General features: G+C 36.6%; 1 protein-coding gene across 1 annotated transcript in view; it reads left to right on the plus strand.

The window, feature by feature from the left end:
* The window catches only part of LOC107995656 (mothers against decapentaplegic homolog 6), a 76552-nt gene that overhangs the window by 16769 nt on the left and 38215 nt on the right, over positions 1–21568 (plus strand). The window contains exons 4-5 of the mRNA XM_017053305.3: positions 6378–6428; positions 19465–19551. Coding sequence (XP_016908794.2) covers positions 6378–6428; positions 19465–19551 — 138 coding nt within the window. The remainder of the gene's footprint in view (positions 1–6377; positions 6429–19464; positions 19552–21568) is intronic.

The following is a 21568-nucleotide window of genomic DNA, read 5'->3' on the forward strand; positions in this document are numbered from 1 at the left end:
CGAAATAAAAGAAATAAAAAGAAAGCGAAATCAGATGGAAAAGAAACGAGAAGAAAGAGCCAATGATACTATCTGTTAGACCTGTTTTAAGGAGTTGATGATGGATAATAAAAATACATATACCGGCGACCGGCATTTATCAATAGCCGTACAATCGAAGTTATGGTCAGAAGGAAATGAACCTAAAAATAAAGCGTATATTGGGCGAGTCGCGGCCTGCCAAGAAAGAAGAAAAGAGAGCAAACATAGAGAGAGGGAGGTCGAAGAGAAATAGAAGAAAGAGAAGAAAAAGACGCGGCAGAGGGAAAGAAGAGAAGAAAGATAGAATGAAAGAGAAGAAGGGAGGAAAAAGAAAGATCAAGTCGAACGATATGCGAAGAACGAGGAGGAAAAGCGGTCTGAGGACGGGGCGCCGTGGAACATGTGTGGTTTCGAAAGGTGGCGGGGTAAGGGAATGGAGCAGTTGGGTGGAAAGGGTATTAGCGAGGAGAGAGGCGGGAGAAGTTGGCGGGAGAAGATGCAATAGAGAGGGGGTAGAGAGCGATAGCGGACGGGGAGAGGGAAGAACAACCCGGCGCCGCTGCGTGTCATTGCTGGCGCCAGCTAATTGTCGAGGCCAGTCGGCATTAGCCGACGAGCTGACCGAACCTAACCGAAGCAAGCACTGCGAAAGCAACTCGGTGCTGCATCGCGCCGGCTTCTCTCGGTTGTATTCGCCGGCCAGTGCCGCGTATACGATCATGCGCGCCGAATCAGCTCGATGCTTTTTGATTCCATTCGAATTCTCCGTTTACGCTATGTGGTCTTAAAGGCCAAGGATATTTCTGGGAATTGGAAGACTCGTTGGAACAAAAGAACCGCGTCTACAGGTAGTTTTCAGGAAGCGATTCCAAGAGAGATTTTTCGTCGAGATATTTTATATTGAGTGGGGTTTCAAATCGAGATAACAGGTTTCTTTCTTGAACGGAGAAAGTAGGAACTTGAAAATGGAATTATCTGTTACTTAGGAAGATAGGATTAAACATTTTATGCATCAAAATGTAGTTTTTGAAAGGAATATAAGGAAATGCATGTAATGTTTAAATTTAAAAGAAATAATAGCTTCATGATATGTATGCTTGATTATGAAATAAGTAGAAAGTACGAAAAATTAATATTATATACATAAATATTATAAAAATGGCAATAATGATTACAAACTACATATTGAATCATGCAAAAAATAAATAAATAAATAAAATATCGATAATATTTTCCGGTTATCAATTATTATCATACACCTATTAAAGTTTTTAATTTTATTGAAAAACACACAACGTTAAATTTTTATTTTTAAATAATTATATCCAATATAATTTCTCTTCGAATCTCACGAACAAACAAGATACTTCAATATTCGCTTTATCGAAATTAGGACATAACATAAATTAATCATCATTTTCGTCACGTCGCCATTATAGTTATTGAATATTATATATTTTAAACATCGTTTATGCAAAATATGATCAAAATTTCAACTCAATGTTTGATTTACTTAATTTCAAGGATTGGTTTTGAGAATATTATGCTTTAAATATGTACGATGAGATGAGAAAACAGGTTTGCCAAAGGAATTAAATTATTTATTAATGCCACGTGGATCAATGTTCAATGTCTGGGAGGGTTTTTTTTTTACGATCTTGCCTTATTTCGTGAACGTGTTCACCGGATCTGAATACGATACTCTATCGTAAACATTATCATCGAGGATTTTATAGTCGTCGAGAAACACGGTTATAACGTTCGTCGACATTTATCGAAGGTGAATCGCATTCACGGTGGCGCCTTGTTTTCGCAACGCACAACGCACACAAAGAGGACAGACACCGGTATGTGTTGTTGTCTTTATCTGTTTTTGCGTCCGACAGCGTTCGAATATTGGCGGCGTCGTTAATAATTCACTTCGACAAATCGATTATCATCAGCCAGACGGCGTCATTACGCAAATTGTCGCACTTGTAGTATGTTTCTTATCATTCCCAAGTTTATTTCGTATTTAGAATAATTTTCTCCTCTTTGCATCACGTTTGCATTATCGGTTTGTTCGAGCACGATTTCCATATTTTTTTTTATTTCGTACTATTTTCAAACAACAAAAGATACAATCGTTCTTCATCGAGACGAAGATAATTATCGTATCTTTTATTTTATTTTATCATATATTTTTTTTTATCAATACTTTTTTTTTTAAGTTTTTATATTCGTGATATTGAAAATATAATTTTCTTTATAATAGATGATCGCATCGACGTATGTTATCGAAAATTGGGGTATCGATTTTAGGAAGTAATGTAAATGTGTAATATGCTATTTCTATTAATAGTGGAAGATATGTGTCTAAAATTTCAACACTTTGGCACCGTACTATAATTCTTCGCGATGACATTAAAATTAATGGAGGAAGAGATATTATTTGGGAGGAAAGAAAAATGATAACCTTATTTAATCGATAAGAACAACTCTTTTTTTTTTATTTTGCAAATAATCTTTTTTAGATTTCTCTGAAAAAAATATTATAAATATTGTGACTGATAAATAAAGTTAAGTAATAGCTTTTTTATATAACAAAATTTTTGAAAGATATAAAATTAACGGGAATAGGTAAACTGAATTTTCTTGCACCGTATAACTGTACGATAAATTTAAAACAAAGGTCACATAGTTTCAGGAAAATCATTTTGACAAATGTAACTTTGAAAATACAGTTATTTTAGATATTATTCTAGGCCATTTCAACCTTACGCTACCTAAGTCTAGGTCATTTTAATACCAGTCTGCTACTTAAGTAGTAGTCATATATCACGTTACATACATTGTAACTCTTAAGTCTTCATTATGTATGAAACTCCTGATTAAGCAATTTAATGATTTCATCTTTTTAAATTCAGCCAAGATATAATCCTATTGTTACCAATTAATTTAACTTCAACTTCTGTTATTTACTCCTTTTTTTTTTTTTATATTTTATTCTTCAGAATTTATAGCTTGGAAATAATTGTCACGGTAATAGACAACTTTGACGTTCATTTATCATTTATCATTCAGAATTCCAAAGTCATTTCATCTTCTTTTCATTCATTATTTTTTTTATTTAATTCTGCTTTTTAAAGATTAGTCATATTTATTATCTACTATCATCCACATAATATCAATCTATTGTATCCAATTCTATGATATACAAATAATCATTCTATTCTAATTTTCATTATCATACAATACAATTTTGTCTTATCGACCATTTTTCCATTATTCATTATTTTCAGTTTCTTCACTCGTTTCGTCTAAGATCACACAAATGTGAAAAAAACGACACTACGATGAATACTGAATATTGAAAATGAATTTTCGATAATAATTTTTATTTATTCCTGAGATTTGCTCTCGTGTGAAAATTACTTTTGGACAGCTGTTATCGAGGGATTGTTCGCTTGGAGATCAATTTTCGAGAATTTCAATTCTCAAATTCAGAGTCCACACTCGTTTTTTTTTTGACTCCGATCTAAGAAGAAAGGAAAAGGGACTCGTGGAGGGTTTGTACGCCAATAATCGAATCGACACGCGACACTCGGGTTTTCTACACCTTTTACATCGCAACCTGTGCAAATATGTAGCGGCCATTGCCGCCTTAAGCTTTAACCCACCATTCATACCTCGTCCGACCGTGCAAGGCGAGGCAATGGCAAACAAGGTCATCGTGTTTTGGCAAAGTGGAGGAGCGCCGGCACAGAATTTCAAATCAAATGAGTCAGAAATTTAATTTTAATTGATATACCTCGATTTGATACCGCGTACGAGGGAATCTTTGTCTTCGAATTTATATGTATTAAATGATATTAGGGAACGATAGAAAAACAAGTTACGTGTGAATTCGGAAAAATACCGAACATTTTTCGTATAAATAAAAACATTATTTTGAAAATCGTGTCCTTGTTCTTATATAATTGACAATGATGTATTTATATGTGTTTTTTTCGGAATATTCTCTCGCTTTTTTTTAATTTTTTTACAATTTTGTACAATTACAGATTTTACGTTTAGAGATAGAAATAACGCGTAGATATCTTATTTTATTAACTTCGTTATTGAGAAGTAAGTTTTATAATTTATAAAAATATTTCATGAATTTGTGATTCGTTACAAGCAGTTGAATCTTTGTTATTGTTCATTTGGAAATTGAGAATTGAGACAATCGTGATGAAAGATTCGTGCAGGCGCCTGTCAGCCATATTGGTTATTATTGTTCAAGAATTTTTGGCGAATATATTTAAATATATTTCACTGTTTGTTACAAATGCTCAGATCGAATTCCATTTACCTATGATATAAATCACAAATTTAGCTTCTCTAATTTCGGATTGTAAATAGAACAAACAACAAACTTTAGTGTCTATTTGGCAAGTTACATGTAATTCAAACATCATTTTATTACGTTCAATAATATTTTCCTCCAATTCTTTCTACAAATCAAGCAATATATTTATTTTCAATTTTAACAATTTATTTTAATTTATAATTTTCTTATATTACCAATCGACATTCCATTAATTGCAATATCCCCGCTATATTCTCTTTCCTTCTTTTATTACCCATTATCTTTCTCACATTCGTTTCCTCGCATGTCAAGTAGATTCAGATTAACCCCTTCGCATCCGCGGACGAGATATCTCGCGACACGATGTTGTTTATGCGACACATTGGACAAGATATCTCGCGACACGATGTCATTCATGCACTACTTTAAACTCATTTACAATTCCATGTTATTTCTTGCAAGAAAGATAAAAAAATAAAGTAAGATGTCCCTTACTTATTTCTTTATTTACAATCAACATTTCGTACCATGATACTTTGCGAACAAATTGAATAATCTATTACAAAATTAATCAAAATACTGTAATAAATAATAAAAGTTTCTAAAACGCGCCAAAGATATCGCGGCTATTGTTTTCACATAATGCAATTTCTCGAGTAATATATGCATTCAAACGCGTTACTTTATATCACTCCCTATAACAGCGAATTCATACAACGCGCATTAACGCGTACCACCATACGCGAGGAATCCACCGATATCTCCAACCTATTAATACATTCACTCAACGTTTTCCAATGCACGCATAATTAACCGAATAATCAACACAATCCATCCAACAAAAGTCGTCTGTAAAAAACGAATATCATTCGAGGCTTGGTCGAGGATCGTTTGAAAGGAAAGGACTCGTTAACCCAGTATTGGACGCGGCCTTGCGAACGCCTAATCGTATTGCAGATTCGAACGCGTTCCTTGAGAATTCGTTCGGGCAGACGCGACTGCGCGTCGCGCCGATGGCATCTCGATCTGGTAGAGGCGCCACGTGTAATATACGCGACGGTTACCTTGACGGGCGTGCAATTTCGCTCGCGGTAGAGTAAGCACGGTAGAGTATCCATGATAATACGTAAAAGGACGAAAAACGTGGTACCGGTTTCGCCCCAATCCAATAATAGAATCGTCCGCTTTTGGAGTTGCGAAGTCTTCTAACGGGCGCCAGGCATCCCATTTCCCATTAATCCCGCGCTTTAATCGGAGCCTTGAGTCGGTTTCTAATTTTCCTCGCGGCGGAGACGCGGCGAGGCCGTCGTCGCCTCGCGGGAATCCGTTTTGGATTAAAGCGGGAATCGGGACGCGGAGCGCGTAACGAGATTCCCACGAAAATAGATCGATCGAGGTCTGGCGCCTTTAATGAATGTGTTCGTTTGCTTTTAACGATCCTCGCCGTTTTTCAACCGCCGCTCATTGCGAAACGAACAATGATTCTTGCTGGATGTTAATATTATTTTATCTTCCTTCGTTGGGGTACGTGAGAACGCGCGGAAGAGCCAAGTATTTTGTCAAACTTTTTTTTTTATTTCTAATTTTCAAGGATCGTCCTGTAAATTGGGAAATAATTCTCTGAAAGATATATTTTTTTTTTTTCTTTTACGTTTAGTCGTGCCATTCTTGCGGTAAATACCACTCGATATGCTTCGTAATAATTGTCAGTTGCGTGACCGTCATGTATAATTTACTGCTTTTAACGTTTTACGATATGTGCATGTATTTTGTCCTCCTTAGGTAAAATTTCTTATCTGACGAGTATTTCATTAAGTTTTATGTCGATAATATATATTTTTTTTTTATCCTTATACTCGTATTGTCGTATCCGGATAGCAAGAGATTTAACAAGAGCAAATCTTCGTTAAATTTAAATAGGACGTATCGATGAACTACTTTTGTACGTTACTGTCATTATACTTATAAATCATAAATCTCTGAAAAAAATTCTATACTAATCTATTGGTTGTTTTTCTCATTTCAGAGTCGCCACCACCCCCGTACTGCCTTATTGCCGACAGACTGAGACCCGAGGGTGAGTGCATTCTTCTTTTCACATTTTAATCGTGGATACGTGTGTATATACGATCACATTCCACAGTTGTCCGTACGTGAACAGATGGAATGTAACCCCACGCAATCGTTCGAGCGATAACTCATGTTTATTACTCACAAACGTTTAGCATTCGAGTCGCGGAGATCGTCCTTTAACGCGTGTCACATCTCACGACCTAGCTCAAAGCAAAAATTCTACGTGGACTATCGCAGCGGACGTTGTCTCACGTTGTTTGAATTAAATTCCTCGAATTAATTCAAACATCATTGTGCAAAACATTTTAGCATAATGTAATGGTCGTGAAAGTTTTCTTTACCCGGTTCAGATAAATGGAAACCGATATATATGGAAATTAGTTTTGAAAGAAGATTTATTTTCGATTTGAATTTTTTCGAAATCATTGAAACTTGGAAATATATTTGTTGAACGTAATGAGAATGAAGAATCGAAAATGCATGAAATACATGCTAATTTTTATTTAATTTTTATCCTCGTTCAAGTTTCGAGGAGTTTCGTAGATAATTTGAAAATTTTCGATAGACGAAATAAACTAATAATTTTTCCCTACAAATTTAACTTCCTGAGAGATTTAAACTTAAAGCAGAGCTTTATAATTTTACCAGACGGATAAATATCGATCGACTTCCATCAAGTAGATCGATGTTTGCCGGTGTGTCTACGTCAACCACGGAAACGGCGATACCGTCTGAAACCTATAGCCATATGGTTCGTCGCAATCAATAAAAGATCGACTTACAACACGTCCGTTCGAGTTATAAGATGATCTTTTATGCATAATATTCGACGATGCTCAATGAAAATCGAAACGCGGCTCGATTTCCTCCCTCTTGATATTTCATAATTTTAAACGAAAAAAAAAAAAAAAAAAAAAATTCCTTAGAGACTCGTCCATAATTATAAATTATACTTGCAAAAATCGAATCGAAAAATTTTACCTAGAATTTATTCGTTTATTTCGTAAGCATTTATCCGAGGCATATTTCTATAATATCCAAGCAGCAACCAAACCAGTCCTCGATCTTCTCTTCTCTTCTCTTCTCTTCTCTTCTCTTCTCGGTCCCTTATTTTGGAAAGAATTTTTTCTGAACCCCAAAATTATGCTCCTTGCTATTTTTACGACCAAACTTTTACAATGCTCGGTGGTTCTGCGGCTGGTTTTGACTAGTCGGCTCCCTGTTTCTTCCTTTTCTCTTTTCGTTTGCCCGATCCTAAACTGGTTCTCGGGATCGATACGAGCCACGGAGCCACACGCAGATCCCTCGGCCATCGATAGATTCGCATGTTATTCGAGAGAGGAGCGTCCGTTCGATCTCTCGTAGGCCGCACTGGTTGCGTAATAAAGTTGGCTATAGCGAAATCGTCTTCGTAAGATCGATGTCTCGGTGTCGTCGCGACTTTCAATTAAGTTGAGCATCGGACTAGAAATTATTTCCGACGATGACTCGGGATGGTTGAATTAATTGGTACCGACGATATCGAATGATTTATATTTATGAATGTAGGTGATTTGTTTCGTTCGTTCTTCTTCTCATTGCTCGCGGGAGGAAAAATAATATTGCACGGGTGAACGTAATTTTGAAAAGGGGGGGGGAGGAAAAGAAAAGAAAGAAAAATCGATTGTACAATACGTTCGAATCGAGTGAAAATAGTAGTAGCGTGTTAAAAATTTAGAAATTTAAATCTCGATATTAAATTTTAGATATCTTAATTACACGATATAAAAGAAAAGAGAGAGAAACATTCAAGAAGTTGGAAAATTGAATGTTAAGATTGTCATTTCAATTCTCTGAAAAAGAATATTGCACAATTTAATTGCAGACAATTAATTTCACACCTATTAAAAGTTCCTTTCGTAAAATCAATTACCAAGCACGATTATTTGAAATTACAATTTTCCATTGAAATTGATTTTCCGCAAGACTTTGTTCCAACAAGTTACAATTACCTATGACAAAACAGCTTTTGTTTCCTCGTAGAAAGTTTTCGTTTTCGAGAATTCAAGCTGTGTTACGCCACTGCTTTGGAAAATTCTAATTCGCTCGTCTATTTTTCTCAAATTAAAATTTTTATTCCATACAACGCGAGTTTGTACGTTAAATGCAACACGTTGCGTGCAATTAATAGAGGCGCGCACATTGTGAGACGGTTGAAACCGCGCGATAACTTGTATACAAAATGGCAACGTTTGTGCCAACCTCGATATGACGAAATAATAGCGCCTTTGGCTACAAGAGCTGTACATCCGCTGACGTTTAATATACGAGTATAGATATACACGCTTTCGGCACACGCTTATAAATCGTCAATAGAAATAACATCGGTCCGCGAGTTATGCCACTTGAGGTGAATATCTCTTGTCGACATTGTGGCCGCACCAAAGCCTGTATTTATATAAACCTATCCTGTCAGGGGTCCAATGTTCTTGAAGGTATAATTAAGCTTGAAAGCTGCGTATAGCCACGTTCGCAACACGATCTTGCTTGTTCCTATGAGTTTAATCGTTTAGACGTGATACGAAATTATATTGTTGAAGTTGAAGAATGAAGGGACGAAAGCTCGAAAAATTTCAAAATTGTGATATACGGTAGAATATAATAAATGAAAGGATAAAGGTTAATAATATTTTCAAAAAAATTTTTTTCTCGGTGAAAATTAAACCGATAAATAAACTTAAATTGCTCTAATGAAACGAGATAACAAAAGCATCGAGACATTTACAAACAATTGCTGCAACAACTAAATGAAATTAAAGAAGAAACAAGAACAAGAGAAGCTAATGAAAACTCGATTGAACTATATATATTCTATGATCCACGAAATAATTATCAGAATACGGACGGAATATCGGTCAAAAAGGTTCCGAAAAAAAAAGCAATTAAGAGACGGGATGATAAATCGAGGAAAACAAATTAAATCGTGTAATAATCGTGGACATGGTAAGCGCAAGATGAGGTCATAATTCAATTAAAGAATCGTCTAAAGATCATGTGAATCATTAGAACGAATTATCGTTTATCGTTTTGCATATCGACGTTTGACGTAATTTTTACAATAATAAATAATCGAATCCTTTTTTTCGATCGAGTTAACGCGCCGACAGCTTGTGAATCGTTTCTCGAGGAAAGAAAAAAAAAAAACACGAGGTCTCTCGCGATAGGAATATTAGCACGATAAAAATCAGACCGCTGGCGTTATTCGTCATCGTCGTCGCGTAAATGTGGGTGGTGGAAGGGGGGAGAGAAGGGAAGAGAAGGGAAGGAAAGGAGAGAAAAAAGGAAGGAGGGGGATTTTTTTCGATCGCGATTCCTCCTCCGAAGAAAGAAAGAAACTCGTTATGAGTTTGTCTGTCACCGAGGCGGTAGATGTAGCCACGTGTGATAGATTTATGCTCGAAGGAAGGAAACTGGGCCAGAGCACGATGGAGCAGAGGAGATAAAAGACCGCGCGCATCGCCACTTGTTGCATTCAGCCGGGAAATAGGAGAAATTTCTTCATTCATGAAACTCGAACCAACATTCCGCAACATAAGCCGGACTATGAAGCCGGCAATTAAATCGTGGAACGGTGGAACGATGGCTGGGATGTGACGAGAGAATGGAATTTATAGGGAAGGAATATTTAATGCTCTTTCGATTGGAAAATTAACGATTAAAAAATTCGTTGAATGCGGTGCATTGAACTGCGATATCGCATTCGTGCTCGAAATTTTTTTTTACCTAGATTGAATAGATACGTAAGGGATTTCATAAGAAAAGATTCTATAAGACTAAAGTTTTTTCATTGAAAGTAGATGCAAGTATTAAGATATTCAAGACTTATCACGTTCGACTTTACGAAAGTGAAAGAATTGGAATATTTACGGGCGGATCTTTCTCGACTGTCTCGTTAATTTTTTCCCGCGAGATAATTATGAAAAAGATGCGCTGGTAATTTTTAAAAGTCATCCTCGATTAATTTTTCGTAAAAAAAAGTAATAATAATAATAATGATGATGAAAATAAAAATAGAGAGAGAAGAAAGAGGGAAACGAGAAGCATGTGTAAGAGGAATTTCTGCGGAGATACGATTTATTTCCGCACGTGCTCTTTGCACGCGCTGTCAGCGACAGAGTTCCAGCAACGGTTGCGCAAATTTCAACGAATACGACGAAGGACATGGCACAACGCAGTCCGTGCAGTCCCTTTCAAACGCACGAGGACAAATCTTGTTCGTATTGCGTTACGCCGCGCTGCGTTTTTAAGCTTCCCGCTCTCGATTCAGAGCCCGTCCTGAATCACCGTATTGTTCCACGGCCGAGACGACGGCTAATGCTGATGACATTCTATCGTTCCTTCAATTAAAATGGCAAACTTAACGGGCGGAATTGCCAGCCTGTTGGAATATAAGTGTAAGGTATTCCAATTTTGTCGTGAACATTTTCACGTTTAAAATAAAAAAAAAAAAGAATTACATATCTATATCGTCATTTTGACAGGTTTTGATAGATCTGTCTTATTTTTAAAGTTAAATTTTTTTTATTTTCAAACCGTGGCGAAATGCGCGCACACAGATAATCTTGGATAATTTGACTGCGTCGTTTGATATTCCGCACGTCTTTATTATTATATCGTTATCATCAGAACTTTCCACGAAACTAGATTTCAGATTGCAAGCTCTTTTGTGTACACTTGCTTGTTATATTACCAGTGCTGAAACTTTTGATTTATACGTTCGATGTTATTTGTGTGCATTTAATTATCTGTCCAAAGATTTTCGAGATAATCGATAAATTGCTTTATTCTCTGATCGGGAACAACAATAATAAGTGTATTTTTTTTTTTTAATTTTGTTGCTTGCTTTTTATTACTCGATCGTATTTTATCTCTCTTTGCTTCGATAGAATTTTTCGAAATGAAAATTTTCGACATACGATTTATTTGTATGATTTAAAAACGTTTGAAGGCATATATGCAAAATTTTAAATCATCGATTTTTAAAAAATAATTTCGAAGTATTGATTGCGTTATTCTTAAGTTATTTAGATTCTGAATTATCATTCTTAGGTAAGTAAAGATATTTAACAATGGTAAACTTATCAGTTAACAGTAATTTATGAATTACTAGATATACGTACGTTGATACACGTGGACTTTTTTCTGAATATCGCTATGCATTTATGTATTTTTTGTGCATTTTCAGCAAAAAATCATTTTCCGTCTAATCGAAGAATATTTATCGTCTCACGGACATATCCGATAAAAACTCCTTCTATTTTTACTGCATTCGGACTACAAAGAAAAGAAATCGAAATCCGAGCTAGAAATTCCAGCTTCTCCTTTCTTTTACATATCTTTTCCACGAATATATACTCTCCAATTTTTCATTATATTTCACTTGGACGAACTATCCCAAGATATTTTTAAAACCCGATCCCGGTCAACAGCTGGTCAACGCGCCATCCGTCCATACCTTTAAATTTTGCGCGGGATCACGTGTCAGCGACCGAAATTTGCGCAACCTTGAAAGAAGGAAATACCCGTGGAAACGGGAGAAAAAGAGAAAGAGAGAGTGAGAACGCTCGGCAGCCGGTACACGGTTAAGGGCAATACACATAGCAAGGCGCCTTAGCGCCATCCTTAGGAAGGGACCTGGTACCGGTAATACGAACCTCTCCAATGCACACAACGTGGCGGGCGCCTGTCGCCTGGCTTTTATGTTTCTCTGCTCGTTTCGTCGTCCTTGATACGCTTCTTTCCTCCTCTCTCGCTCCTACTATCGCGTCTCTTCTTGATCTCTGTCTCTTTATTCCTTCTCGCTCTTTCCCTCGATCGTATATATACATATTCGTTCCATCTCTCTTTCTCCTTGCTCTCGACCGTTTTGAATCTTTCTCTCTCTTGCCGCTCGAAGTACTCCGATCTTCCGTCGCGCTTACGCTATCTCTTTTTTCCTTACCTCTCCTCCTCCCTCTTTCTCTATCTCTCTCTCTCTCGCTACTCGAAGTACTCCAGCCTCGCTATCTCTTTTCCTCTCGATCGCCTGAACGCTGCCCACTCGGAGGAAAGGAACGAGCTGAAAAGTACGCACTCTTCGCCGGCCTCTCGATCGTTCTCTCCCTCTTTCCCGCGACGACGTCCCTCGACGTCCAGCTACCCGGAGTCGTTCTCTCGAGAACACTCCTTTCTCTCCCTCTGTCTTTCGGCCTCTAGCTCGGCCGCCGCTACTCGGTCCCAACCCGTGCCTTCAAAGAGAGGCGGGAGTGGCTCGAAGCGCATTCCGTTGCTTCCTTCACCGTCCCGATCGCGCCACGATCCTACCGAAAGCGTTATGCTGGTTTCCGGATTAACGGAGACCGATACGTCTCTATTTAATCGATCGATCCTCTTGCTATTTTTCTTGGATCTTTTTTTTCCTTTTTTTTTCAGAGTCGAGTCGAAATCTTTAGAAGTTCGCGAAATTCGAAGAGTTTGTGAGGTTTTTTTTCTTTTTCTAAAAATAATTTAATAGAATTTAAAAATTCAAATTTTGCGTTTTTCTCGGTTTGGAATTATCTAATTGGATTGGATAGCTGCAAATTCTATTTTATTAATTTTATGAAGTTTTATGAAGTGAAATTGTTATGTATGAACAGGAAGTGAGGAAATTTCATTCGTAGGAATTAATTCGAAATGTTGCAAACGACGATACGTCATTAGAGGTAGACAGCATATGCTGTTTAGCGCTTGTTAGTTTCTGTAAACTCATTGGTGGGTCGTATTGAATGAATTGCTACTTCTAATATTAAGGTCGGCTCGTTTCTCAATCTCGCATGGAGAGAACCTCGTGTCTGATAAGTGGGTTTTCTTATACGTGTACAGGAATTACAGAATCGCCATATTGTTTTATTATGTATTATTATAATGACTTTGAAATAGCAATAGAGATAATAGAATAACGTATTTAGTGTGTGAAATGATTACTTATACGACAACATCTCTTTGAATTCCTTCGAGAATTAAATTTACAAAACTCAATCCATCCAATCATAATGATTAGATAAACGTTATATGTTTCTTTGTACATTTATCGCTCGAATTTTCTTCTTCACAAAGATTCTCTTCTGAAATCTGTCTATAAAACTCTCATCCATCAGCCACGTGTCAAAGATGTTTGCTCGCAATATCAATATACATAATTTATAAATGAATTTAGCGCAACAATTTTTCTCGATACGAAAGTTACATTTTACGCAGATCCATTGAACAGAAATAAAGGAGAAGAAATTTATGAAGCCAACGATTTTTCATTTGTTCGTTCACAAATTGGAACTTAAAGCGATCGATCGAATAGGCTCGCGAATTCTTGCGAATCGACTCGAATAAAATTGTCCATTTTTTTTTTCCTAATAATTTATGGGGATCAGAAGGTTGCTTCGACTGAATTTCTTGTTCATCCTCTACGAAGGTGCGCGAAGACGGATCGAAAACGCTCTGCAAACACGTACATAAACGTATTTGCTCGCGATCAACGCAGTGGTAATGGGTTGCCAAGTTTACGTGTCAATTTATTCCTTATCGACGAATAAATATTTGTACACTGATTGTCCTCGATCGCCCCTCGTCTCCACGTTTTGTAATACCGGAGAAATTTGTATCATCGACTGGGAACTGTTCTATCTGTAAACGTATCTGTAACGTATTTTGTACAATTTGCGCGTTCCCTGTTTTCTTCGCCTGTTCTGATAAATCTCGATTAATTATTCGTCAGGGAAATAATTTGATAAGCAATTTTTCAAACTAGAAATCACGAAATTTTCGTTTAAATTCATTCTTTAATTCTTACAAAGGCATCTCAAATGTAATTCTCGTATCGAGAAAAATTGTGCTCAATCTATATTAGAATTATTTTACCTTTTAATTGATAAGAGAATCGTTTCGAATTAAAAATGGATCAAATACAAAACAATCTTTGAAGACTTTTTATCCTTTAAAGAAGAAATAAATATATTTTATTCGTTTGTACTTTTAAAATATGTCTAACTCATTATGTATATATATATATATATAGAAAGAGAGAGAGAGAAAGAGAGAGAAAGAGAGATGTTTCTCATTTCCTGACCTTCCTTAAAATAAGAAGGAAATAAAGATCTCTAAAAATATTTTGCGATTCGATAAATCTTTTTAAATTTCTTCCAACTATCAATTACAATTTTCTTTCGTATTCGCTTAACAGATTAGTTCGATTATTCCTCCCCCTCCTCTTTTCTTTTTCTTTTTCGACTCGAAATAAATTCGCCGGGAATTGAGTCGCGAAGGAACGAAACTATGAGGCCGAAGCGAGCTCGTGACGCATATTGGGACCGAGGATATTTCCATGAAATCCCTCCTAAAAATACTTGACGGATGTTGAATCTCGCGGCTACGTTTCTCCTTTTGCTACTGTTACTGCCTTCTAGCTCTCTGTTAGCGGCAGGAAATGCTTCTCTCCCGTAGGAACGAGCCCCAGGAATTCGAGAAGAATGCGACCGCCCTCTCGTCCGACTTGTTGTCCTCTGACGTCATCCTCTCTTTTAGTCAATGAATCCCATCTACCACGGTCTCACCCTAAAACGATTAGTCCTTCGACGATCCTCGGCGATCCTCGCCAATTGGAATCTGGATGAAAAATTCCGTCGAGAATGAATCGAGAAAGCCTCCGCGCGATTTGCGTATATAACGTAAAAATGGCGGATATTAAATAATCGTGTATTTTCGTACGTTTGTTTTATTTTATTTAACGGGTTTAATGGTAATGATTTTTCATTGATTTGAACTGCTTTCGATTGTAATATGTATAATTAAATCGCTTCGAGTCGAAATAATCATCTTCGTGTTTTTCGAAATTTCTATCTTTTAAATTTATCGGAATTTCACCACAAAAAGATTTTCATCGAGGATGTATAATATTCACTTTCTCGTACGATAAAATGTTTCTACTCTTTTTTTTTTTTTTCTCCCCAACGACGACGAAAAACTGTTGGTCGCGTGATCGGGCTCATTTCACCCGTATAAAATTATGTGGCGTTACATCGTGCTGTTAATAACTCCTGTAACGTTTCTCCTAAAGTAACGCCTGTAATGATCTTTAAAACAATGCTTTGGTTGGCTCTGATACGAGGAAAGTATCCGGTATTCTTGTCGTGGAACTCCACGTGTGTGGCTCGGTTTGTGCCTGGAATCGATCCGTGCCTGGAAATTTAACGGAAAAGAAAGATTTTACAAAAAAAAAAAAAAAAGAAGAAGAAGAAGAAGAAGTTTATTGCGAAATATTCGATCCGAATCTCCCAATTTTATGGATTGAAAATTATAGAGTTAGAAATTATCCGCGATACAATTCTGACGTAGCAATTCGATGACCCGATAACTCGATAACTCTCGAGTTTACTTAACGAACAGATTAATTCCTCCGTGGAATAAAGCATGTGAAAAATTTACATTTATCAATTTGATTGCAACTTAACAAAATTTTAGGCGATTTCGTTATTTTTTTTTTTTTTTTTACGAAAACAATGTGTTACGAATCTTCGAGTTTAATCGTATAAGAACTTAATGCTACTCTTAGAAGAATCTTAATTAAGACGTAAAGAGTAATAAAATTATACAGCCATATATTTAATTTATTCTGCATCTCTCGTGCCTTTTTTTTTTCCTCGATCGAAGCTCGAGGAATAGCGTTTTAATGAAGATGAATAGCGTCTTTTTACATCAATCCACTTTTTTTAATAATAATATATAATCGACATCATCGTTGCAACTTCGTTTGAAAAGTATCTATTATAAAGTATTTAATTAACGTGTGAAAAGTACGCGCGTAGTTCAGATTGGAAACGTCTCGTTTGATCATATTATTATTATTATTATCGTAATGTAGATGCGCGTTGAAGAATTTCTATTATTATAGCTATACAATAATAGATAAAGCTTCGAACGTGCGTTTAACTTTCTTTTACGGAGAAATTGTCAAGAAATTATGAAGTTTGAAATAACATTCCTAGAAACGTGCTGCGTTCGTGCGCACGCGTGTTGAATATATCTGCAAAAGATAATGTTAAATAAATTATGTAAACTTAAAATTGCACAAGCGAATGAAAATACAGGATCGTTGGAATGTGTTGGAAACATATTCTTGCGTAATGTTATTATCTTTGCGAGCCGACGTGCGGAACACTTAAGATTTCATCTAAATTTCAATTAACCATCCCATCATCGAGTCATTGACGATCGATAGCTGTTATTCTTCGATAATACAATTTTTCTCTCCGAACTTTACTCGCCCGTTCATCGATTCATCGCTTACGCCGTTTTAATTCACTTCTCACCTTAAAGTAAGATTCGAAATATTAATATTTTTGCAGCAAGCAGTAAATAATATTTTATATTGTTATCGAAATTATTAAGTAACTTGAAAAATTGTCGATCGATTCGACAATAAAACTAATAATAAAACTTTCGAGGCTATAAACACGATCCGACAATAATAACGAGTGAAACGTAGTCTTCGAGGAATGAAAATCCCCGCGATTATATATATATATACACACGTGCATTCCTTTCTTCAAATCCAAATCCCAAAGTAAACAATTAATAATCAACGAGGCGGACGTACGTAGCTCTCGAGAGGAGTCGAGATCAGAATTTCTAACGTGTACAAATATAATCGAGCCTACGTGTCGTACAGGTGCTCCTCGATGCCCAAGATGGAAGATAGCATTCTTACAAGTGAATTAGTCGGTCGTTCCGAATGTTAAACGAGAAAGCACTACTACGTTGACGATGAATTATCCACCCACGACCGTCCATTATTTCAGACTATATACTCTTGTCACCCTCGAGAAAATTTCCCTCGAGAATCTTCGAATTACCTAGGAATTCGCGCAACTATCATCCTTTACATCGCGTCACTCGGCCATCATTGCTTGATCTCTTCTTCGCTGTTCTCGATCGCTTTGAATTCTTGCAAATTACTTCTGTCATTAATCATCTGTCTTGGTATCTGGCAATGCCGTGCGACGCATAACTCGTCGCTACGAGTGTAAAATAGTTTTCCGCGGCAAAAAACGCGCTTTTTCTCCTCTGATCCAATGATCTTTGCGAAATTATTACGGATATTTCGATTCAGAGATACGTTTCGTCTCTGTTGCGTTTTCTATAGTATTTTTCTCGAGTTTTACGTATCTGTGATTATTTATATTTTCAATCTTTTGATTCGTCATTTTTCAATAACGTCGAGATATTGAGAAATCAGATAAACGAAGCGATTCGATGAACATTTACGATGAAAATACACTTATAAAATTAAAAACTTCAGCGTTGAGAAATTATATTCAGTTTGATGTTGTCTGTGATATTCGGGCATGTTCTACATATCAATGTTCTATATTATGTTACAAATAATTACAAAAATGTTTCTAATCTTAACTTCATCGTTTCAAACAAAATTTCCTATTTTCCTATTACTATCTCGCTACAGGAATTAAAGAAAACAAATTGGCGCCATATAAACTAACCTAAAAGCTCACCTAATTTTACATCAAATATTTTGAATGTAAGCTAGCCTTCCATTTTATTAAAATAAACGTTTAATAAAATAAACTTGGTCTCAAAGACTGCCTAAATTCAAACTGCGTGTCAAAAATATAACATCGAGATTACGAGAGCTGATCGCTGATCTAGCAAAACACTAAACACCGATTAATCTTTTATTATTGACATATCGCGGGAGAGGAAGAAAAAAGAGATACGTTAAAAAATAGGGATCAACAGAAGAAGATTTCCTTATATTCAAGGTGAAAAGGCGAGGAACGATCACCACCGGTGTTATTAATCATCGTATTTGCATTTTCCATTGCCAACTTACGATATTCGCCCATGGCAATTTTTATAATTATGGCATTACTTGGTGGCATTAAATAGCCATTAAATAGTGGCATTAAATTTTTGGTTAATATTCCTTATATCCCCTCACATCTCTCTGACTAATAATAAAAATTATTATCGAAACAAGATATTCAATATACTGGTAGAAAATAAATACTTACTCTCGAGAAACAAAAAAATCTTTTAAAAATCCTTCTCACCGAACCAAGCCAAGCACATGTTAAATTTAGATTTGAAATTTAAATAGGAAGAAAAAAATTTTCCCTTTTCCTCTTAAAATGATTTTTGTTCGCAAGAACGCTTAAATAACAGCCAAGAAAATGTTGGTTCCAGCCTCGGCGAGGATGCGGCTTAACGTTTTCGCGACAGCCAAGCGTTATATACACGCGTTTGCATCATACTAGGTTCTAGGAAGATTCGTAACGCTTTCGTCCATAAATAAGACGCGGATCCCCGGCATCGCGATCGAATATTCACTGGCTGAACCGCGACACAAGATTCCACGCCACTATTCCATCTCTCGGGGATGTTAGCACTCCATTACCGATTCTTCGAAACACCGGTCGCGGTGTTTGGTTTTCTGGTCAGTTCGGGATACGAAACTTATAAATAGGACGCGTGGATTCTATATCGAGGTTCAGACGAGGTTTCATCCCCTTTCGTTTAACCCGTTTTAACTGGTTCCAGATGGGGAGACAACGAGTCTGGAATTGGTCCCGTGGAACGCTCCCTGTCGAGAATTTCCGACAATAAAATTTGATCATTCGATGAAAAGTTTTGATCCCGCCTATTTATATTCTATCTGTACAGTTTTGAATAAGTAGTTCGAAGACGAAAGGAAGGTAAAGGATTAAAAAAAAAATAATTGAAGTCAATTTTGAGATTTAGAGTAGATTTTAGAATTTAATTTAATTTCTAAGTCGCAAGACACTCGTAAGATGTCCCCTCGTTGAAACGAACGACACGAGTTTTCTTCAATAGGCGAATCCGCGGCGAAAGCTAACAGCTGAAAACGAGAAATAGAAGAAGAAAAAAGTAAAACGCGTGAAAGAGAGAAAAGCGAGAGTGATCCTAATACGCAAGTGAGGGAAGATTCTAAAGGGGTTGCCGTTTATTTTCAGATCGTGCGCCCAGCGAAGGGGATCAACGTCGGTGCAAAAACAGCACACCCCTGCCGCTTCCCGGCTCCCTTACCACCAACGGAGAAGGTAACTATGTCCTCAAGGTTATACATACCCTTTCTCGTGTCTATCTACGTCGTCTGAGCCGTATACGCACGAAAGAAAACACGGATTGCGTAGAAAAGGAAGCCGCTAAATATCCCATTTCGTCTCCGTCTCTTAAGTTGATCTTAAAATCTCTTTTATTCTTTTCGAGCCGAGAACGTGTCATATTTTTGAAAAAAATGCTCCGTTTTCATCATTTTAATGAATTTTATTCGGGATTGATTTTTCAGAGAGATTTTAATTTAGATAAATTTCATGAAATTTTTGATTATATCGGTGGTTTTTTTACTTGTAAAAATGTAGAAATAAAATTTGTACTTGATCGATGTATTTACAAAGGTACGGCCAAACGACGGAGAATAGACGGGGATATATATATATTTTATAATATTCATTTAATTACAATTGCTAGAGAAGAATTTTTAACTTTTAATTGTTACAAGAACAATTTGAACGAATTCTTATCTTGGCGTTTTAAGATATTTAAACAAGGACTGAATTTTCGTTAAATCTGTAATCATCGGATGGAAAAACAAGATTATCGGGTTATCATCTTTTAGATATGTGTAGTAAAAAATTCAGTCGATGACTCGTTTGTTCACGTATAAAAAATTCTGCTATTTCGCAAATCATCGATAACCGCTTTGAATATGCAAACAGTTAATTTTAATATTTTGCTTTGCTTGATAATTAGGCAAGTTCGATTCGTTAATTTTTATAATTAAAACGATAAATTGCCACAAATTTTCCGCCTCGATTCCCCGTCCGACGTATTATTCAATTTCCAAATCCTTTGCACGGAATAGCTCCCCCACAGAGCTGACGGTACACCACAGAGAGCTACTGTCCTTAAACTGGCTTCGTTTTGAAATCTGTGGATAATACTCGAGTTGCTTTCTTGGCACATCCCCAGAATCGGAATAATAGCAGCGAGTTTGGCTAAAAATAACAAGCGAGAGAATAAACACGTAGAGAAATTTCTTGGAAAAAGTGACACCTGAATGTACGACGCGAATCGACAGAGTCAACAGAAGTCGATCCTCAAAGGATCTCGAAACACGAAAGACGAACGGACGAACGGTTAATAATCGGTCCTGGTAAAAAATGTACACGGTGTAAATGCCGTTCATTAGGCTTAACGGTTGTTCCCTGGGTACATCGATCCTTCGGCTACGCCATTGGTCGGTGGCTACGCCTATATCCACGTGGTTAACCTTGAACGATGCTACGAACGATTTCTTCTCCTCGTCTTTCGCCGCGTTTTTCACTTCCGTGTCCAAGAGAACAGAGCATCGGAAAGATTCCCGGCTGAACTGGTTTGCAGGTCCGCCAGGACTTTCCGAGTCAGAGAAAGAGCAGAAAATGAGAGAGAGAGAGAAAGAGAAAGAGAAATGTTAAAAGAATTACTGACCGGGATACGGCAAAAATTCATCGCAGAAAAGTCGTGGCTGGATCGGGCCGTATTCCCTCTTGTATATTTCACAAGGATGATGCGTTTTTGCCGGATGTTTAATTTCTCGGAAGAATGGAATATCGTTGTGGGAGCATTACGAGGAATCAATCGCGCACCGTCGTTGACCGCGTTTTTTTTTTCGTTCACTTTTTTTTTGTTCCGAGTATTTTTGCTATATTTTTCTTTTTCTTTCCTCTTTTTCTTTTTTTTATCCTTCTTTCGAGAGTTATTGCAAGATAAATATTTGTTTTAGGTTTTAACGTATGAGATTCTCTCCCCCCCCCTTTTTTTTTCCTTTTTTCTTTTTTTCTTTGGTTAGCAAGCCTGCCGAAGCACGGTGACACGGGTCAAAAGTGACTTATGCCGGTTAATTCAATACTTATCTAATTTTTATTGCACGTGGCTATTTACCTGTGAAATTCGTTTCTTGCTTTTTCATACGGTTAATTTATTTACATATTTTCAGTCGAGCGATAAGTACACATGTGTTTCTCTGTAGTTTTATGTACAAAATAATGACCGTTAAAAATTGAAGTCATAAATATC

This window comes from Apis cerana, linkage group LG4 (genome assembly GCF_029169275.1).
Source record: "Apis cerana isolate GH-2021 linkage group LG4, AcerK_1.0, whole genome shotgun sequence".
Lineage (NCBI taxonomy): Eukaryota > Metazoa > Arthropoda > Insecta > Hymenoptera > Apidae > Apis > Apis cerana.